General features: G+C 46.9%; 1 protein-coding gene across 1 annotated transcript in view; it reads right to left on the bottom strand.

Moving 5' to 3' along the window:
- Positions 1-20265, bottom strand: part of GOT1 (glutamic-oxaloacetic transaminase 1) — a 31164-nt gene extending 10899 nt beyond the window's left edge. The window contains exons 1-7 of the mRNA XM_026493848.4: positions 20003-20265; positions 11836-12017; positions 3362-3485; positions 2801-2913; positions 2461-2565; positions 356-506; positions 110-275 (exon numbers count right to left, since the gene is read on the bottom strand). Coding sequence (XP_026349633.1) covers positions 110-275; positions 356-506; positions 2461-2565; positions 2801-2913; positions 3362-3485; positions 11836-12017; positions 20003-20120 — 959 coding nt within the window. The 5' untranslated portion in view covers positions 20121-20265. The remainder of the gene's footprint in view (positions 1-109; positions 276-355; positions 507-2460; positions 2566-2800; positions 2914-3361; positions 3486-11835; positions 12018-20002) is intronic.
- Positions 20266-20670: the final 405 nt, after the last annotated feature.

Genomic DNA, 20670 nt, shown 5'->3' with positions numbered 1-20670 from the left:
TAATTTTGTCCTGCCTCTGCCAAAATCAAAGGAAGAGACGGTTACATGTAACGGGACAACTACTGTTCTGCACTCCCACGCCTCGCCCGTCGGGCTTCATGCCCCTTACCATTCCTTAAAGAGCTCAGGGTTAGAGAGGGTACAGGCCACAATTCGCGCTCCCTGAGCGGGGGGGTTGGACCAAGTAATTCGCACAATCTTCTCCATCTGGGAAAGGACCCGCAGGATGCTATCGGGATCTTTTGCAACCACGGTCAGATTGCCCACTCGCTCATCTAAAGGGAGGGATGAGAGTCAGCTCAGAGCACTGGGGCGGGTGGGGCGGGTCAGGGCTGTCACTCGGGAGAGCACTCACTGTAGAGCCCGAAGTTCTTGGAGAAGGACTGGGCGCAGAAGAGCTCAAATCCTTCAGACACAAAATAGCGAACGGCCCAGGCGTCTCTCTCTAGGTCTCCAGATGCAAAGCCTTGATAGGCTGAGTCAAAGAAGGGGAACAGAAACCGGCGCTGCGAGGAAGGAAAGCGAGTCAGGGCAGGAGATCCTTCTGGAGCCAACCTCAGACACCAGCCTTCCTTCCCCAACTGGTGCCCGTACAGAATTTCTAACAGTACCCATTTCTCCTCGCTCTCCCTTCCTGCATTCAACCACCACTTTACATCTGTCTCTGTTCAGCTAAATACCAACCAACACACCTAACAATTGCAGTAAACCTCATTTTTTTTTTTAAGTATATTGTCCTAGAGTGTCAAGCCGCCACTTTGCCAAGAGGACTCATTTGTGAGGCACGGAGGTAGTGTCCTGTGTCGGTGGAGTCTTCCCTCTGAACTCCTGGTGTGATAAGCTTAGTCAGCTTGGTCTCCCCAGGGCTCCCCAACAACCTTGGGGCTAGTCTACTGGGCACTCAAGACAAAGGAGACTGCGGAGTCCCTACTCTCACCCCTCCGACCTCCTCAAAGGACTCCCCACAACTGAGCTTGCCCCTCCTACTGGGCTCGTGCTCTGGGTGGACACCACTTCTATGCCTCCAACTGTCCAAGCCAGAGGCCAGGGTACATCCTCCACTCCTACCCCAGCAGCTCCTCCCAACCACGTCCCACTTCCTATCACCCTATCTCCTGGGAGCTCGAGAGTCCTTTCAGGTCTGCCCCGGCCACGGCCTGCATTCAGCTCCCCGTCAGCTCCCACCCAGATCCCAGCAACAGCCTCCTAACTGCTCTCTGGGCCTGTCTAATCCTGCCTCCCTCTGATCTACTCCCTGCTACGTAGCCTGAAGAGTTTTGATGACATCAAAGTTTTTCAGTGGCTCCCCACTGCCCTCCAAATAAAGTCCAATGCTCCGCACAGGATCTGGCCCCCATTTACCTCTCACTACTCACAACCCCTCAGAACTCTAGACTGTACCGAGAATTACTTCCAGTTCCTTAAATGGGCTTAGACTTCTGCCTTGGGCTTTGATCACACTCCTCCCTCCGTAGGGAACATTCCATCCCTGCCAGCCCCCACCTGGCCTCATCCTTCAAGTTTCAACATGGCTTCTTCTGCCACCAATGCCCTCCCAACACGCATGCGCACATACACACACACACGCACACGCACTCCCCGAAGTCTGGGCTACGTGCCTCCATGTAACCCCATCAACACAGCCACAGTACTTGGCTGTCTCCCCAGACAGGCTGTATGCTCTCTGAGGGCAGGGACCATCTCTGCTGGGCTCACTCTTGTACCCCCTTAGTGCCTGGCACGTAACAGTTTCTCACTGAGTATTCTTTAAACACGTTAATGAAGAATATATACACTTTGAGCTAGAAATTCCAACCTAGAAAGTTATCCCAAAGAAATAATAAAAAGGAGTCTTATACATAATTGTTCAGAAGAAAAAGAAACCTGAGATCTAAATGTCCATCGACTGATTTAATCAATCGCTAACATGACACAGCCATGCATGGGAACTGTGTTAGAACTTCAAATGGCATGTAAAGGAATTCAAATGAAAGACAAAGTATGTTACAAAACAGTTTAGATTGGGGCGCCTGGGTGGCATAGCGGTTAAGCGTCTGCCTTCAGCTCAGGGCGTGATCCCGGTGTTATGGGATCGAGCCCCACATCAGGCTCCTCCGCTATGAGCCTGCTTCTTCCTCTCCCACTCCCCCTGCTTGTGTTCCCTCTCTCGCTGGCTGTCTCTATCTCTGTCAAATAAATAAATAAAATCTTTAAAAAAAAAAAAAAACAGTCTAGATAAAATGATGCCATCTTTGTGAAAATATATTTACATGTGTAACTACTTAAAAAACAAAAAACAATATTCTATATACAAAAATAGTAATAGTAGCTTTCAGTTAATACTTATTTTCTTCTTTGGGCTTTTCCCCATTTTCCAAACTCTTCTGTAAACAGGTATTACTTTTGAATACATAAAATAATAATACTATTTTTCAAGAGATGCTCTGAAAGGGCAGTTACCTTCATGACAGAGGCGATCTGCTTCCACTGCTCCGGAGTTGGGTCAGTACCCGTTGGGTTGTGTGCACAGGCATGGAGGACAAAGATGGAGGACTCGGGGGCGTTCTGAGGGGAAGGAAGCTGTGTCAGCTCCAATGGTAGCAGCAATATCCGGGGGTCACAGTCAGTGACAAACTGGGCCAGGGGCAGCGTATTTCTTCCTCATGTGCTAACTCAGAAACCACCATTTTGGTCTATGCAGGGATGTTTCAGACTCTCTCCCTTATCAACTGATCCAAAGACCTTGCCCTGCTCCTCCTGACACCACAGGGGTCTGTTCACTTTTCATCTAATTGCCCACCTCCAGATCATTCAGGAAACCCTGGAGATCGAGTCCTCTCTTCGCTGCATCCCAATAGTGATAGGACCGAATGTCTTTAAATCCAGCGGCAGAAAACACACCGTTATGATTCTCTGCAAGCAGAAGGGTAAAAAGTTAAACGCTTTGACAAACATGGAGGCATAACTGGAAAGGACGACACTCACAGGCCGGCATTCCCTGGACAACACTGAGGTGAGGGGTGAAGACTCAGAAGAATGGCTGCAACCACCAGGAACAAGTTCAACCAGTCAGTCGTGCTAAACTTACATCCTACCACAGTGAGACTTCCTGTATCTACACTTTAGGCCTCCTCGGGGAAGTTTTGAAAACATGAGTCTACCAGGAGTCTTGAAAACAAGTATTCCTAATCGGGACAGCAGCATCGGGTTACCCGTGTACTGCCATAACCCACTGCTCGAGCCGTTCCCAAATGTCAGTTGATCCAGGGCTGGGTTACATTTTCTGCATCAACAGTGAGAGTCATGAGGGTAATTCCCCTGGCCCCGCTGTTTCTCCTCTCGCTGCTGCTGGAGGACTCACCCCAGGTTGGTGACGACACATAGACGGGTGTGTCCTTGTTGTTCGTTCCATTGTACCATCGTGCTAAGAACTCGGCTCCGATTCGGAGTGCGCCTGTCCCCCCCAAAGACTGCACACCTCCAACCTGAAAGAGAAGCAGCAGCAGGGTCAGCGGCCGATAACGGTGAATTCAGATGATTATTAGTAAAACTGTGGTAACGAGGAGCACTTACTTGGTGCCTGCTCTGCGCTAAGCCCTTTAAACATGTCATCTTACGGAAAGCTCATGACTACACGACAGAGATACTATTATTCGCCTATGCTTACAAACGAGGAAACTGAGCCTAGGAGAAGTGAAGCACTTTGCTCAGTAAGCAGCCCCTGAGCACTAAGGCCAGGTCTTCAACCTGGGACGTCTGGGAGTCTGACTCTCAGGAGCTTCCCAACTGAACACAGGTCGAGGACATACCCAGGCCACATCTGAGTGGGCCCGCCTGGAAGGCAAACCTGTCCCTTTGGCACCCATCCCAAGATCAAAAAAAAATTTTTTTTAAGATTTTATTTATTTATTTGACAGAGAGAGAGACAGCCAGTGAGAGCGGGAACACAAGCAGGGGGAGTGGGAGAGGAAGAAGCAGACTCCCAGCGGAGGAGCCTGATGTGGGGCTCGATCCCAGAACACCGGGATCACGCCCTGAGCCAAAGGCAGACGCTTAACAACTGCGCCACCCAGGCGCCCCCAAGATCAAAATTTATGCGTCTAGCAGAAGCCTGTGAAATAATGTCTCCAGCTTCCCAGTGACCTCAATGTGCAATACCCATCGCCATAAAGCAGGCTCAGCGACCCGGAGAAATGCGCTCTAACAAGGTAACGTGTGAAGATGACTTTCCTTAACTTCCTCGCATCTCAAAATGACCTCATGTGGAAATGGCAGAGTCCTGGATCTTCCCGTTACAAAAGACGTTGACACACATTCTTATTTGATTCTTACACAACTCTCTAGAGTCAGTCCCCAACTCACACACGAGGAAATCAGTTCAGAGAAGTGGTCTGCGCAAGGCTAGGAGCAGCAGAAAAGCGGTGAGCGGCAGAGCTGGAAATGAATCCAGGAGGCCGGCTCGCTTCAGATCCAGTCACCTTGCCTGGTGATGCCGCGCTGCCTACAGGCCTCCGACTCTGCCCTCTCGCAATTCTTAGTAGGCTTTGGTGACTCGGTACAGAAATGGCCTACACTGCTCAATACGGCTAAAGGACTAAGGAGAAAGAAAGAAAAGGATCATCTGAGAAAGTGTATCTGAGTAAAAGGAAGGCACACCAATCTAACAGTGGCAACCCCCAGGGAGCGGCCGACACGGGGAATAGCCGCCAAGGGGACTCTGGCCTATTCTGCAAGTTATTTTTTAAATTAAGGAGAATATTATTTGCAAAATTTAAAAATAATTTCTAAAATATATTTAGCTCTCTGGGATTTGCTGTAAAATAATTCACCTTTGGCATGGGGGCCGGGGGTGCGGGGGACACAACACGGGGGTTTTTGTTCAACACATTGTATTATCTACTTTTGTAAATATTTGAAATTTTCCACAATAAAGATGGTTTTAAAAAACCCTTCCTAGACAAAGAAGAAAAACTTCTAAATTTTTTTAAAAAACAAAACACTGATGCTAAAAGATAAGAAAGGGAAAAAAATGGGAAAAAGGGAGACTGAGCTCATTCACAAGTATTGATACTCACTTTCCAAACAAACACTAATGAATGGCACAAATCCGACAGTACACTAAAACATACCCCTTTGCTCAGGTGACAGTCAGCCCATGAATGCAAGGGTGTTAAGAAATATAGTATAAAATGTGTCATGCTGGGCGTCTGGGTGGCTCAGTCAGTTAAGCATCCGACTTGATCTCAGCTCAGGTCTTGATCTCAGGGTCGCGAGTTCAAGCCCTGAACTGGGCTCCACACTGAGCGTAGAGCCTACTTAAAAAAAAAAAAAAAAAAGGGTCATGCTGCTAGGTAGAGAAAACCCAAAAGATCTTCATAACAGATTAAAAGCGTAGCTATTCCTGATTTTGATGCTCAGTAAAACAGGAGATAATGGAATACTTCTTGAAAATAACAGGAAAAATTCATTCAGCCGTGATGAATAGGTCAGCTTTATGACGAACAGTGAATCATTGGCAGAAACCCTCTTTAAGCCAAGAACGAGGTAGTGATGCCAATTATCACCATCTGCTATTCCTCCCCAGTGCTCCATTTGTACTCAGAGGTCTGAGCGTCTGTGAAGGAATGCTGCCTGAACCGTGAAACAGCAGCAAAGTGGGCACTCGGGAAGGAGGAGCGGTGCACGGTCTCACACCGTAGGCGAACCAAGACAGCGGGCTGGCTGCAAACGGCCAGCACCCCAAAGGCTGGGCACACCAACGCACCCGTCCTTCACAGTGACCCACTGAGTGCCAGGCCCCTCCCATTACTTTCAAGGTCTTTTTTTTTTTTAGAACATTCTATTTATTTATTTGAGAGAGAGAGATAGTGAACACAAGCAGAGGGAGAGGGAGAAGCAGGCTCCCTGCTAAGCCAGGAGCCCCACTGGGGCTCGACCCCAGGACCCTGAGATCATGACCTGAGCTGAAGGCAGACACTCAACCAACTAAGCCACCCAGGCGCCCCTACTTTCAGGAGCAGGAGAGCGGACCAGAAGCTGCTTACGGCCCAGACCATGCCACATGCACCTGGGCACCCCTAGCAGTTCACACGGGCTCTGGCACAGGCTGCTAACACGGGCAAAGCAGATGAAGACGACGACGGTGTGGAAAGGATGAGCCACAGCAGAAGCCCTAAGGCTCCCAGAGGTGACGGTCAAAGTGAGGAACTGGGATGGCATCACATGGCCCACGAGCCCTCCTACCGACGGCGGCTCAGGAATTCCCGAAGCTGAAATATTATAATGAAGGAGGTGAAAACTGGACATGTGGTCTGCATCCTAAGGTCTGAAAACAGAAAGCAGCAAGAGGCAGTGTGGCAAGTGTAGAAAACAGGTCTCCTCAAAATGGTCCATGGACCTGGTAATGTTAAATCTTGAGAAGACAAATCTAAGGGAAGACATATTACTGATTGTTTTCTGGCCCATTCATTCATTCATGCCTCATCTCCTTCACGTTTTGGCTGAGGGATGCCTGGGTGGCGTAGTCGGTTAAGCGTCCAACTTGGTTTCAGCTCAGGTCATGATCTCAGGGTCAAGAGATCAAGCCCCACTCTGGGCTCCACACTCAGCACAGAAAGACTCTCTCTACCTCTCCCTCTGCCCCTCCCCCTGTGCTTTCTCTCTCTCAGATAAATAAATCTTTAAAAAAAAAAAAAGTTTTGGCTGAAATGTCATTTCTATTTCTATCATGACCACCCTAGTGAAAACCATATCTACCCCAACTCCCACGCTCAGCACCCCAATGTGCCTCTTCTACTCTATTTTTATAGCATTTATATTCTTTTAGTATCCTCTATCATGTCCTTATCTATTACATTTACAGTTGGCTTCTCCTCACAAAACTATAAGCCAGGGCAGATTTTGGGTCTTTCGGTCACCACTGTGCTCCAGCTTCCAGAACAGTGCCTGCCCTCAGTGGTAAGCACTCATCTGTTGACTGAGTAAGTGAATTCAAACATCTGAGAATCTCTGAAATGCCAGGCTAGGAGCTAAATGCTGAAGATTTACCAGATAAATAAGTAAGTCATCATCCCTGCCCTGAGGGAAGTCATGGTCTTGTGGGAGACAGACATAAAATTACACATCATAGTAATAAGCACAGTAAGTAGTTATTCCTAAGCCGTGAACAAAGTCTTGCGATAACTCAGCATTGCCAGAGAGAGCTAAGGATGCAGCACAGCAGTGACCCTTGGCCGGGCCCCACACGACTTACAGGCTCCTGGAATGGCAGGAACCCAGGGAGGATGGGGCGCTGTGAGTTTGGAGAACAGATGAAGGCTGGCTCCAAAATATACCACACGCCCAGCTCGAAGTCTAGATTTGCCCTGTAGATAACGGAGGGGCTACTGTGTGGGTGTGTGTGAGGCGGGGAGCGGGTGACATGACTATCAGCTTTTTGTGCTACAGAAGATCATCCTAGTTGCACTGCACAGCATCTTTTTTTTAAGATTTTTTTTTTTTAAAGATTTTATTTATTTATTTGACAGAGAGAGACAGCCAGCGAGAGAGGGAACACAAGCAGGGGGAGTGGGAGAGGAAGAAGCAGGCTCCCAGTGGAGGAGCCTGATGTGGGGCTCGATCCCAGAACGCCTGGATCACGCCCTGAGCCGAAGGCAGACGCTTAACGACTGAGCCACCCAGGCGCCCCTAAGATTTTTTTTTTTTTTTTAATTTGAAAGAGAGAAAGGGGAGGAGGGAGAGAGAGAGAGAACATGAGCAGGGGGGAGGAGAGGAGGGAGAGGGAGAGGCAGACTCCCCACTGAGCAGGGACACATGCAGGACTCATCCCAGGAGCTCAAGATCATGACCTGAGCCAAAGGTGGGCGCTGCACTGCCTGAGCCACCCAGGCGCCCCTACAGTGCAAAATCCAGTAGAATGGGGAGGAGACTAGAGGCAGGAGGCTATCACAAGAATCCACATGAGAGGATGGTGGGCTGAACTAAGACAGCAGCTTGGGGATGGTGAGGACATCCAGAGAAAAAGGAAACACTCAGAGCTCAGAACCAGCCAGGACCTAAGGTGCTGCAGATGCCAAGAGAGCGCCCTACACCGTGACACCGCCCCCCCGCCAAAACGGAGCGCCTCCAAATAGTTGCCGACTGCCATCTAAATCTGCTCTCCGATCAAAAACACAACACAGGATGAAGCAAGAACACTAAGAGGGAGGGCCATGTTCCACACGTCTTACAGAATGAAATGACCAAAACCAGAGCCCTGGGCTGGGAACAAGCACCCGCCCAAGGGGGTTATTACGTGTGTAAGAAACGTACAGCTTCAGAGGAAGAAGGTTCCCAACAAGGAAACTGTTTTTCTTTGTTAACAACAGAATTCCACCGAATCTATCCACAGCATCTCTCAAGACAACCCCAGCGGCCCAAGTCCTCCACTCCCCAACTTCATCAGGACTCTCCTCCAGCAAAACTCATTAATTACTGGCCTAATCATGACCCGAGTTCCAGGACCTTCACTCAGAACCTCCCTGCCTCCTGAGAGAAGACTGGGCCTGTGTGTCCCTCATTTTTCCCCTGCTTACCGAAGCATCTGGGTGACGGCACGTGGAGAATAAATCAGATGATTCCAAGACGTGGTCCCTTCCACGCACGAAGGCTGCGCTACGACACCGGCCCAGAGGGGCAGTAAGAGCAGCTGGCTTCACTGGACGATACCTACCTGGGCTATCGCAAAAACCCGAGCCCGTCCCCTGCCTATTCCTGCAGCCGGGTTTATCTTCTTCAAACACTTTGGGTAACTCCTCTGCTCAAACCTTCTGGTGGTTTTCCCTGCCCGGGGTGCCAAAATCAGCCTGGCCATGCTCCCAGCTCCAATCAGGTAGGTCTCTCTTCCACCTAGACCTGCTTACCTCCTGACCCCGCATTCCCACTACTCCAAACAAATACCTCTCCTTTTTCCTTCCTCTGTACTTTGCGGCTCCCAGCCCTGGTTGTACTTTGGAGTCACCTGCGGAGCTTTTTTTTTTTTTTTTTAAGATTTTATTTATTTATTTGACAGAGAGAGAGACAGCCAGCGAGAGAGGGAACACAGCAGGGGGAGTGGGAGAGGAAGAAGCAGGCTCCCAGCAGAGGAGGGAGCCCAATGGGGGGGCTCAATCCCAGGACCCTGGGATCACGCCCTGAGCCGAAGGCAGACGCTTAATGACTGAGCCACCCAGGCGTCCCAACCTGCAGAGCTTTTAAAACTATGCCCTTGCAGGGAAGGGAACTGGGGGGAGGAAGGGGGAGCTGGGAGTGAAAGGGCAGGGAGGGGGTTGCCTGGGTGGCTCAGTCGGTTAAGCGTCTGCCTTTGGCTGGGGTCATGATCCCAGAGTCTTGGAATTGAACCCCACATCGGGCTCTCTGCTCAGCAGGAAGCCTGCTTCTCCCTCTCCCTCTGCCTGCCACTCCCCCTGCTTGTGCACTCTCTCTTTCTCTGTCAAATAAATATATCTTAGAAAGAAAGAAAGAAAGAAAGAAAGAAAGAAAGAAAGAAAGAAAGAAAGAAAGAAAGAAAGAGGAAGAAAGAAAGAAAGAAAGAAAGAGGAAGAAAGAAAGAAAGAGGAAGAAAGAAAGAAAGAAAGAAAGAAAGAAGGAGGAAGAAAGAAAGACAGAAAAAGAAAGAAAGAAAGAAAGAAAGAAAGAAAGAAAGAAAGAAAGAAAAAAGAAAGAAAGAAAGGAAGAAAGAAAAGAGAAAAGGAAAGAAAAAGGGCAGGGAGGACAGGGAGTGAAGAGGCAGAGAACGGTGATACCCTCCAAGATTCTGACTGAACTGGTCTGGACTGGGGTCCACCCATCTGTCCGTGTGTATGTAAAATTCCCCAGGTGATAGTAATACAAATTCCCGGAATTGGGAACCAGTGTCCTGGCCTCATTCCCCAAGGTTCAACTCACATCCCAATTCTATCCCTACCACTATCCCTGTCCTCTGAATCCTACAACACTGAAAATCTCTACCAAACCATTCCTGCCCCATACAGCCTATCTCGCTAGATCTGCTTCCAAATGTGTTCTTCCACGTGTCTCTAATCATACACAGAATATACACCAGGAAGCACTTAAGTGGGAGAAGCTGAGATCAAGGCTAGAAGAATTAAAGAACGTTAGAACTGGCAGGAACTTCGGAGAGCATCTAGACTCGTGGCCTTTGAACTTTTGGGGCCACAGACTCCTCCTTTTGAGAATCTAATAAAAGCAGGGCACCTCGCCAGCTCAGTCAGTGAGTCATGCCACTCTTGATCTCAGGGTTTTGAGTCTGAGCCTCACATTGGATGCAGAGATTATTTAAAATAAAATCTTTGAAAAAAAAATTCAATAAAAGCTATAAACTCTCTCCCCAGAAATACACATATACACAGAATTCTGCATACAATGTCAGGGTGAAGGGGCACCGGAGTGGCTCAGTCAGTTAAGCATCCGACTCCTGACTTCGTGAGATCGAGCCCCAGGTTGGCTCTGTGCTGGGTGTGGAGCCTGCTTGGGACTCTCTCTCTCTCCCGCTCCCTCTGCCCCTCCCTACCCCCGCTTGCACGCGCTCTCTTGCTCTCTCAAAAAAAATTTTTTTTTCTCAAGGGGTTCAGAGGCCCCTTAAATGATCCCCTATGCAAGTGTTCCCTATAGGACCATGAACCACAAGCCAGTCCTTTCCTAACATGTAGATGAGATGTAGGGGTTAGAGGGTAAATGCCTTGCTCATGGTCAAAGATGGAGCAGATCTGGGTCCAGACCCTGATCTCTCTTTTTTTGTTTTGGTTTTTGTTTTTCAGACCCTGATCTCTTGATCATTCCATTAAATTTCCTTGGCTTGGCATTTCCGTGGATGGCTTCAACCCCAGCAGCTACAATGTGATCACCTATGGCACATGACGCAATAATCACCGAGGCCGGGCTTGGTGTCCGGCCACACCACGTGAACTTTCAGGGCCTTAAGATCACACACCTTATTCACAGATACTTCAATAGACAACACCTAATACTTTACACCAAATTGAGTTTTCCTTTTTTTCTTTTTATTTTTTTTATCAATGCTTTCTTATTTTTTTTAAAAGATTTTATTTATTTATTTATTTGCCAGAGAGAGAGAGAGAGTGCACAAGCAGGAGGAGCAGCAGGCAGAGGGAGAAGCAGACCCCCCTGAGCAAAGCAGGGAGCCCAATGTGGGACTCAATCCCAGGACTCTGGGATCATGATCTGAGCCAAAGGCAGATGCCTAACTGACTGAGCCACCCACGAGTCCCCAAATTGAGTTTTCTAAAGAAAATACAACTGACCCTGAATGACACAGGTTTGAATTGCACTGGTCCACATACACCTGGATTTTTTTTTTTTTTTTTACAAATCCAGTACAGTACTGGAAATGTATTTTCTCTCCCTTATAGTCTTTTTTTTTTTTTTAAGATTTTATTTATTTATTTGACAGAGACAGCCAGCAAGAGAGGGAACACAAGCAGGGGGAGTGGGAGAGGAAGAAGCAGGCTCCCAGTGGAGGAGCCTGATGTGGGGCTCGATCCCAGAACGCCTGGATCACGCCCTGAGCCGAAGCCGGACGCTTAACGACTGAGCCACCCAGGCGCCCCTCCCTTGTGGTCTTAATAACATTTTCTTTTCTCTTACTTTATTGTAAGAACACATACAACATATGTGTTAACTGACTGTTGAGGTTATCTGTAAGGCTGCCAGTGGACTATCAGAAGGTCATTTTGGGGGAGTTAAAAGTGATATAGGGATCTTCGACCGAGTGTGGAGTCGGCACCCCTAACCCCCGATTGTTCAAGGACCAACTGGACATCTGTACCCAAAACTTACCCGCTTCTCCTGGAGAGCCACGCTGTTATCCCCAAGGGCAAGGCGGGAAGCGCAGGCCCGGAACTCCGCTAGGCCCAGGATCGGCAGGTACTCGTGGTTTAGGCTGTCGTCATTAGCAATCTTCTGCTCCACCTTCCTCACGACCGGCAAAACCCAGGGCTGGCAGTCGTCTGTTCGATAGGCTGGGATATGGCAAAGAGTCAGGTAAGAGGGAGGAGACAGGTTTCATTCAAGTGAGAGCTGGCAATGGGACGGGGGCGCCTTCCACCTTCTTCCAGCAAACAGAACGGAGAGCGAAATAAAAATAAAGTTCATTCACTTCCTGCCTGCCTGCTTTGGGCCAGGCACTGGGCTCAGTGCTACACAGGCAGGGCAGACATGGTTCCTACCCTGAGCTCTTAAACATGTGACCTCGAAAAGCCAGAATGCGGACATAACACTGGGACATCACAGAGCCTGACAGATGGGAACAGTGCACGAGAGAGCACGCTGCACACTCAGAAACACCTCACAGCTGCTCTGCTCACAGTCTTGGCACACAGAGATCGGTAAAGCTATGAGCCCAGAATTTCCTCCTTCTGCATCTCCCCAAGACATTTTCGGAAGGGTGCTAGGTGCTACTTCCCATGACTGCTGCAACTTCAAACATAAAATGTGGAGAGGGGGTGGCAGAAGGCCTACCTCCTCCTCTCGCCCTGTAAGAACAGAAGTGGGACAAATCTTGAGCAAAGCCGCAGGGCTGAAGATTCCAGCAGATGGTTACACAATCACCCAACACCCTATTTGGTATCTGCGCACAACTTGGTCCTCTCTCTGCCACTGTTGACCATTCTGACTGTTCCTCCTACTTCATATTCCACACTTTTATTGATCTACATGTATCTCTTTCATAATATTTAGTCTTGCCTATAGCAAGTTTCTAAGCAGCTCGACACCAAGTATTTTTAGTCCCGTTATCCTACCACTGATTTCTTTCCCCCCTAGTACTGTATGATTATCTCAGGATTATAGCTTTAAAGGGCAGCTGCTGCGGCTTGCACCCAAGCCAATGATTTGAACAGATTCCTCCCAGGGGTCACTTGACTCTGCTGGAATGTTTAGGTCTCCAATGGACCCACACTTTTGCAAATGATTTTGAAACTGAAAATTCTAGAATAATTCTGATTATTTTATCTTTTTGATTTCTGCCCAACATGAATCCCTATTTTTTAAAAACCACTTTTTAGTGGCTGATACTGTTTACTGAACGACATACGTTGACTGTAGGAAATTTTAAAAAGCCCAGAAAGCAAATGGCAAACATTATGATTAATATGTAATCCCAGCACTCAGAGATAGAGTATGAACATTTTGGTGTACAACCTTCTAAGCTTTATTTTACACGAGTATATTCTTTCATAAAATATGCATCATATTGCATATAAAATCTTCAACATGCTTTTTCTACTTACCAAATATGAGTATTTTTTCATTGTCACTAACTATTCTTTTAATAGGTGATATATTCACATGTCCCCACCCCATCCTAATCCTCCATCTATCTCGTTCCAAATCCTTACCCTCCAATAAATAACAGCTGTTCTTAATTTCTTTTGTATCCTTCCAGAATTTCCCTATGCATACATAAGCAAATGCAGCCCCTTATGTCCCCCCTTTTTACCCAAAGGGAATATACAGCATACTATACACTGTTTTGTTCCTTGCTTTTTCTAAAGATCTTTTTCTATCTGTGCATAGAGTGCCCTTGATTCTTTTAAGATTTTATTTACCTATTTTGAGAAAGAGAGAGAGAGAGAGCACAAGTGAGTGCAAGTGGGGAGAGACAGAGACAGAATCTCAGGCAGATGCCAGGCTGAGGGCAAAGCCCCCCTCAAGCTCAATCTCACAACCCTGAGATCATTACCTGAGCCAAAATCAAGAGGCACATGCTTAACCAACTGAGCCACCCATATGCCCTCTTTCATTCTTTTTTACAGCTGCATAACGGATGAATGTACCATAACTTGTTTTGCCAGTCTCTTGTTGATGGACATTTGAGTCGTTCCCAATCTCTGGCTATTACAAAACAATGCTTCAATGAACCACCTCATACATATGTCAACTTACATGTAAATATATCCATAAGATGCAGGGTTGAAAATGGAAGAGGAGGCTAAGAAGTCTGTGTATGTGTAGTTTCGGCAGATACATCCAAATTGGCCTCCATAGGGATTTCATCAGTTAACACTCCTACCATCAATGTGTTAAGTGTCTGCTTCCCACAGCCTCATCCAGAGTAAATTTTTGCCAGTATGAGAATGTAAATGGTACCTCAGGGTAGTTTTAATTCGCATTTCTCTTATTATGAATGCAACTGGGCATTTGTCTTATTTACTTATTTACGCTCATACTTATTTAAGTAGGCTCCATGCTCAGCATAGAGCCTAACACGGGACTTGAACTCATGACCCTGAGATCAAGACGTGAATTGAGATCAAGAGCTGGTGGCTGAACTGACTGAGCCACCCAGGCGCCCCTGGTCTGGTTTTTTAAAGAGATACCAAAATAACCACTTTTAAGTAAGAGTCGTCCCTGAAGGAAATCTATGCTCACAACGCTACCACTGTTCAAAATATTCTTGGAATTCTTCTTTTGGAATTATTTTCAGACGTGATGTCTCATTATTTTGAATATCCTCAGTGGTGCCAAATCGTTGTCCTTTGAAAGTAAATTTGAGTTTTGGAAATGGAACTGGCAGCAAGAGCAAACACATCTTTAAACCACACGGAGGGGTTACTATTTAGATGCACAACGTGGATGTTCATAGAAAAACCAGTTCTATTATGCTTCACATCTGTGTTTGGAGGTTATGTATATTACATAATTATGCCCTATGTATTATATTTACGATAACATGTCATTTGTAAACCATGTATTACAAATAAATAGGAAAGATGAAAAAGTCACAGAACCGCTGTTCTTACCCATACTGTATATTCTGCACTACTCTAAAAAATCCTGTCACATGACCAGACGCAAGGAGGCATCGTGTCTATATTGTGACAAAAGAGAAAATGGCCAACTTATAGCTCCCCTGCCTCCTTCATGGTCGATTCTCCCAGGTTCAGTTCCGGATTTATTCCCCATGCGTTGTCTAACTGCCCTAACAAAGCAGAACAGCGGAAGGCTCTTGGGTGATTAGAGCAATGAGGTCAAGCATTATCAACAACAATGACTCCTGCTCTCCCAGGGGATTATTATTCCTGTTTGTCAGGCCCAGGAGTTTCTCATTCATGTTATCATTCACTCATTCATTTAGTAAGGACTTACTGAATCTACCAAGAGCCAGACACTGGCTACAAGTAGCCACACAGAAATGGGTAAGGTAAAATAAGATACTGTCTGCCCTGAAGGAAACATAGATTATACAGCCCTTAATTCTCTTGTAACAAGTCAGGGAAGATTTTACAGAGAATGAAGGATGAAAGATGAATGAGAGTTTAAAACGTAGTCAAGGAAAGAGCATTCCAGCGTAGAAGAGTTTTCCCTTCTACCCTTCTAGGTTCTTTATTTTAGCTGGCCTAATGATTAAATTGCCATAACAGATTAACAGGAGAAAAACAAGTTTCATAACCTCTGCCACCTGTATACATGGGAGAAACCCCGGAAAACTGAGTGACTCCCCAAAGTGGCCAAAGCCATCACCTTAAATACCGCCTTCAGCTAAAGACAAAAGATGTTGGGGGTGGGGAGTCAGTTCTGGGAGGTGACCAGTAAAAGCACAGGAAACAAGAGAAAGATTGTGATGCAGATTTAAGCCCCGCCTCCCCACTGATTAGTTCCTCCAGATATAGAGTCATCTGAGAGAGACATTCTTACAAATGGATATTTCCCTTATAAATGTAACTGTTTCTTCTAAAAGGGTAACTTCTACTTGGTTTTCAGAGCCTCTCTTGTATTTGCAGTTTCTTAAAAGTAACCAGCTTAGGCATATTTCAGACTCGAACATTTTGCTTCCTTTCACCAGACTGAGGGGACACCTGTCCGAAGGTCCAAGAGGCTTAGAGACGAGAGGTTTCTGAGGGTCTGCATTTTCACGGCTCAGACATAGGATCCATGGAGGAATATGAGTCTTTCTCATCTAAGGGACGTCATTTCAATGGGGAAACCACTGAAAGCATTTAAACAAGAGGATGATGTGGGCAGCTGTACATTTTAACAGGATCATTTGAGTGACTTGATAGAAAAACTGCAAATGGGAACAGAGACGGATGGTTAAGTCAGGCGGGTACTGCAATAATTCAGAAAGGGAATAATGAAGTCTTCAACTCCGGTAGTGGCAGCAGGGATAAAAAAAAAAAAAAAAAGGAGATACTCAAAATAGATGGGTGAGGTAGAAAACATAGAACCTAACGACCAAATACACTGACGTGGGATCGAGGAAAGGATGACAAATGACTCGAAAGTCTCTCTAGTCTGGAAAAAGGCTGATAGTGATGTAGGGGTGGGGGAGCAGTCTGACTAAGATATAAAACATAAGCAGGAAAAAAAAAAAGATTGAGGGGAAGGTGGAAATGATGAGTTGTGTTCTAAACATGTTGAATTTGAGGTGGTTATAGGATGTGTCTAGCGAACTGTACCAAGTATGGGTCCGGCATTCAGGGAAGCAGTGCAGGATGGAAAGAAAGACTCTGTAATTATAGACACGGACGGTACCTGAGCCATAGCAGGAGCAAGGGCTCGCTGAATACTTAGGACCTACGAGGCACTGTGCTAAGTGCTTTACTTGTTCTTCTAACCCCCATGTAATTCCTATAATAACTCACAATATAGATACTAAGATCTGGAAACTGAGGTCAGAAGAGTTGAATAATTTGCCCAAGATCAAAGGGATTGTAAGAGCGAGGCTGTCATACTATTAAATTCATGCATCCACGTGTTTGTTTGTTTGTTTGTTTAAGAGCAAGAGAAAGCCTGAAGCAAGCAGGCCCCAGAGGACTCTCACACAAGTTTATCAGCAGGCTCCCCCCGCTCCAGGCACTTCCGACCTTCTCCATGGGTATAAGCTCTTTTACAGGAGTCACACAAGTTTCAGGAGAGTGCAGCAGTGTTGCTTTCCAGAAGAAAGGAAGAACACAGAGAATTAAATGATCAAACCATCCCCTCCTCTCCTCCAAACACCTCCACTCCCCTCACCGCCCCCCTACCCCAGGAGCCCCTGCACATATGTATGCCTCCTAAGGCCCTTTTCCAACTAGAGTCGTGGGAAGAAGGCCAGGGAGTATTCAGAAACACCTGATACACCACATATATCCAACAATTTTATGTGAAGATGATAGAAATCCACATTAAAAACCACAACAAATATTAAAATAAGAGCAGTTTATCTGGAATCAAAGGAAGCTCAGTTTATGTGATAAACGGACTGAAGTCTAGGAAGAAATGTCTTGCTTCAGGCTGCATCAGGCTGGACCCATGTCCCCCTGCCCTTGAAGCCACTAGTCTGAAACTCTGAGAAGCACTAACACGGTCAGCTCAGAGCACGTTATACTTAAACGTGATGCTCTGCTTTGTTTAACTAGAAGGAAATTATGGCAACAGTCACAGCACGAATATCTCTGGAGAAACTATCAGCAGGTAGGAACTAGATAGTGAAATTATAGTTGCAGCTTATTTTAAACACGTCCAACATCACTAGAACTTGAGCTGGATCATCTCCACTGGGCTTTATCTTAACATGGGGGGGAAAAGTACCTTCTGCCAAGTCAGTGATTAATTACATTTCCTTCACAAAGGATATACTTGGGGATGTGTATAACTAGAGATAGGACATACAAAAGCTGGAGGGAGACCTCTTATTCCACTCTAATCAGACCGTTATCTGAGCACCTGCCATCCACAAAAAAAGAGATCATAAAAAGAAAAATAATATTTATAGCACATACTTTTCACTTTTATATCACCCTTCACACATAACTAACTATTCATTTAATCCCCAGCCAACTGATGAGGCTAGTAGCATCATTATCCTACATGTAATGTGCTAGAGGATCTTCGAGTAGAATTTTAGAGAGAGATCACTCCATCCCGCTCCTCATTTAGCAGACTGAGTTCCAGGACGTTAAACAGCCCTCCCAAGGTCACATTGCTGGACTGCAGGGATGGCCTGTACTCAGATCGCCCGGCTCTTCCCACTACAGTGCACTGGGAGCCTCTGGACCAGCTGAAGGACCCAAAATAGAGGAGAGGACAGTTCCATCACTGATAGCCATATGACCTGGTGCAAACTGCTTCATCCACCTGGGCTTCAGCTTCCTTACGTCTACAACCCTGCAGAGTCGCTGGAAGCATTACATAAGATAAATGCATAAATCATGTGTTCATGGTAAGGAGGGGAAGTTCCTGGGAAACATGGCAAAGGCACCATCACCGGTGAGGCGACCACCTGAATGCAAACTGTACTTCTGAGCCAATCACGTCTGGCCTGGGCTGGCAGGGCACTCTTTCTCTGCAGGAGCAGTTTATTTCTGAACCAATGTAAGAAATGATTTCATTTTGCACATCTTAAGCTGAAAATTTTTATTCAGCATCTTCTATGCAACCTATCCGAAGAAATGCCAAAACAACAATAATCGTAACAGAAATACCAAAACAACTCTGACGTAACCCCTACTTCGTTGCCAGACACTATTCTAAGTACTTGAAATGTATTTGATCTCACAAAAACCCTGTAAGACAGTTTAATGGTAACTGAGTCCAAAAAAAAAAAATTAAACATTTTTAAAAGAGGTATTTAAGTCAACATCAACATATATACCTGGCCCTAAATAAATACTTGGAGGTTTTAAATTGGGTTTAAATTAAGAATGTGAATGATGCCCAATTCCAATTCAACTCAAGGCAACCTTTCAATTTTTCTCCCACTCAGATGCCTGCTAAAAACATCACTTACTCTCCATGGGTGAAACTATGTGGTATTTACTTTTTAAAAAATGCTTTATTATGGAAAATGTCAAACATACAGAAGTCACAAGAATGATATAATGGATGCCCACGTACACATTACCTAGCTTCAACAAACCATACTTTTTAATGGCGCTTTTCTCACCCCTCTCCCATAGTCCTTAGTGAAGACTTATTTTTAACAGGTCCTATTACAGTCACTCTGGGGAGCCGGATTCTGAACCTCCTTCTCACCATCATCTACTACAAAATAGTCCGATTTTCTCTTCCCAACATTGCCCGTACTTTTACTCTAAATCTGTTCCTTAGCACAGAACATCATCATACCCATTTTCAACCTGGCTGATCTTTGCGTGTGGTCAAGTGTCTTTGGGGCTTCAAACATTCAAATGAGGGTGATAAGAAATAACAAATTCACCAAAGGTTAGAGTTATTCTGAGGCACTCCAGTCTAAACCCTTCTCTTGCAGAAGGGGAAACTGAGGCCCATGCTCTAAGCCGTCCAAAGTCCAAGAAACACAAGCAAGAACTGAAGACAAGAATGTGTGAAAAGTGAGCTTCTACTTCCTTTCCACTCTTTCCACTCCTTCCCACCATCTCTACCCATTTCTACCACATCTGTGAGGGCCAGAATATTATTCCCAGATCCTCCGCGGCTCCATTAACCTCTCAGAAGCATTTTAGATTTCTATTCTATCACACCTCGATCTTAAAATCCTTGAGATCAAAGCCAAGCCTCAGTCTTTCCCCCCACAAGGCTTGGTAAAGTGCTGACTGATTGGGACCTACCTGGTAGTCACTCAAATATTTACTGACCCAGACCAGACCTCCCTAAGGATTAGAGTTCTCCTTCATCCATTCTCCAGCAACCGGGACATCAAGCCTATCAGGATTCCTACCTTCCTCCCTCTCCTTACGATTTCTGGCCTCCCCATTTATTAACAGGCGAAAGGATGCAGTGTAAAGAACAGAATGGGGAATCCGAAAAACTGGGTTTGTGTCCTGGCTGCTAGACCTCTACTGCGGACCTTGGACACATCTCCTTTTTCCAATGACTCCACATGCCCATCTGTAAAATAGGCAGATTGAAAAAAAAAAACCAGCCTCGTGATTCTTGCTTCCTCTCCAGCGAGCGCCAAGCTGGGCCTCGGCCTCTCCCACCGTACCCACCACCCGGGTTAGGTCCGCTCCACTCCCCAGGCTGCTCCTACTCTCTGCAGCCTTACCTCCCACTCCCAGGTTGACCTTGCGGGGGTCCGGATCCTCCCGGAAGTCGGCAGTGAGCTTAAAGACCAGGACCGGCTGGGCTTGCGGAACCTCGGCGAACACAGACGGAGGCGCCATGGCAGGAGAGCTCGAGACGACCGAGAGCCTTCACTCTGCGTCTGGAGCCACTGGGTCGGGTCTAGCCACGGTGACTGGAGGAGACTCTCACCTTCACCTAGCCGGCAGGGGCGGGCCCGCAGCCTCCAATGGTCCAGCAGCGTCCGGAACTTGGCAACGCGGTTAACCAATCGCGAGCTTCTGACGCAGAAAGGACAGGAGGGAGGGGATGCTATTAGCCAATCCCAGCAGAGCATCTTATCGGAGGCCAGTCATGATGCAACCAATGCTCTGTACGCCGGCGGAGAGGGGACCCGGACTGGGGTTGATTGGCAGAGCGGACTCCTATGGCTGAGGGCGTTCTTCCTTGGGCCTCCGGCGCTGAGGGGAGGAGCCGAGCGGCCCGGGGGCGCCGGAGGTGGCCTCCCTGACCTTCGAGGGCCCAGCGAGGAGAGAGGTGGCCGGCGGGAATTGCGGAGAACCGGTCTTCCGGCACCCGAGAGCAGAAGTTCTCGGTGCCGGGCCGGCAGCGCGCGCCTTCCTGACCCGGGCTGGCGGCCAAATCCTCGGC

Source organism: Ursus arctos, unplaced genomic scaffold, assembly GCF_023065955.2.
Source record: "Ursus arctos isolate Adak ecotype North America unplaced genomic scaffold, UrsArc2.0 scaffold_7, whole genome shotgun sequence".
Taxonomy (NCBI): Eukaryota; Metazoa; Chordata; class Mammalia; order Carnivora; family Ursidae; genus Ursus; species Ursus arctos.
Note: the sequence above shows the minus strand (reverse complement) of the source record. Positions and strands in the feature narration are given on the sequence as shown.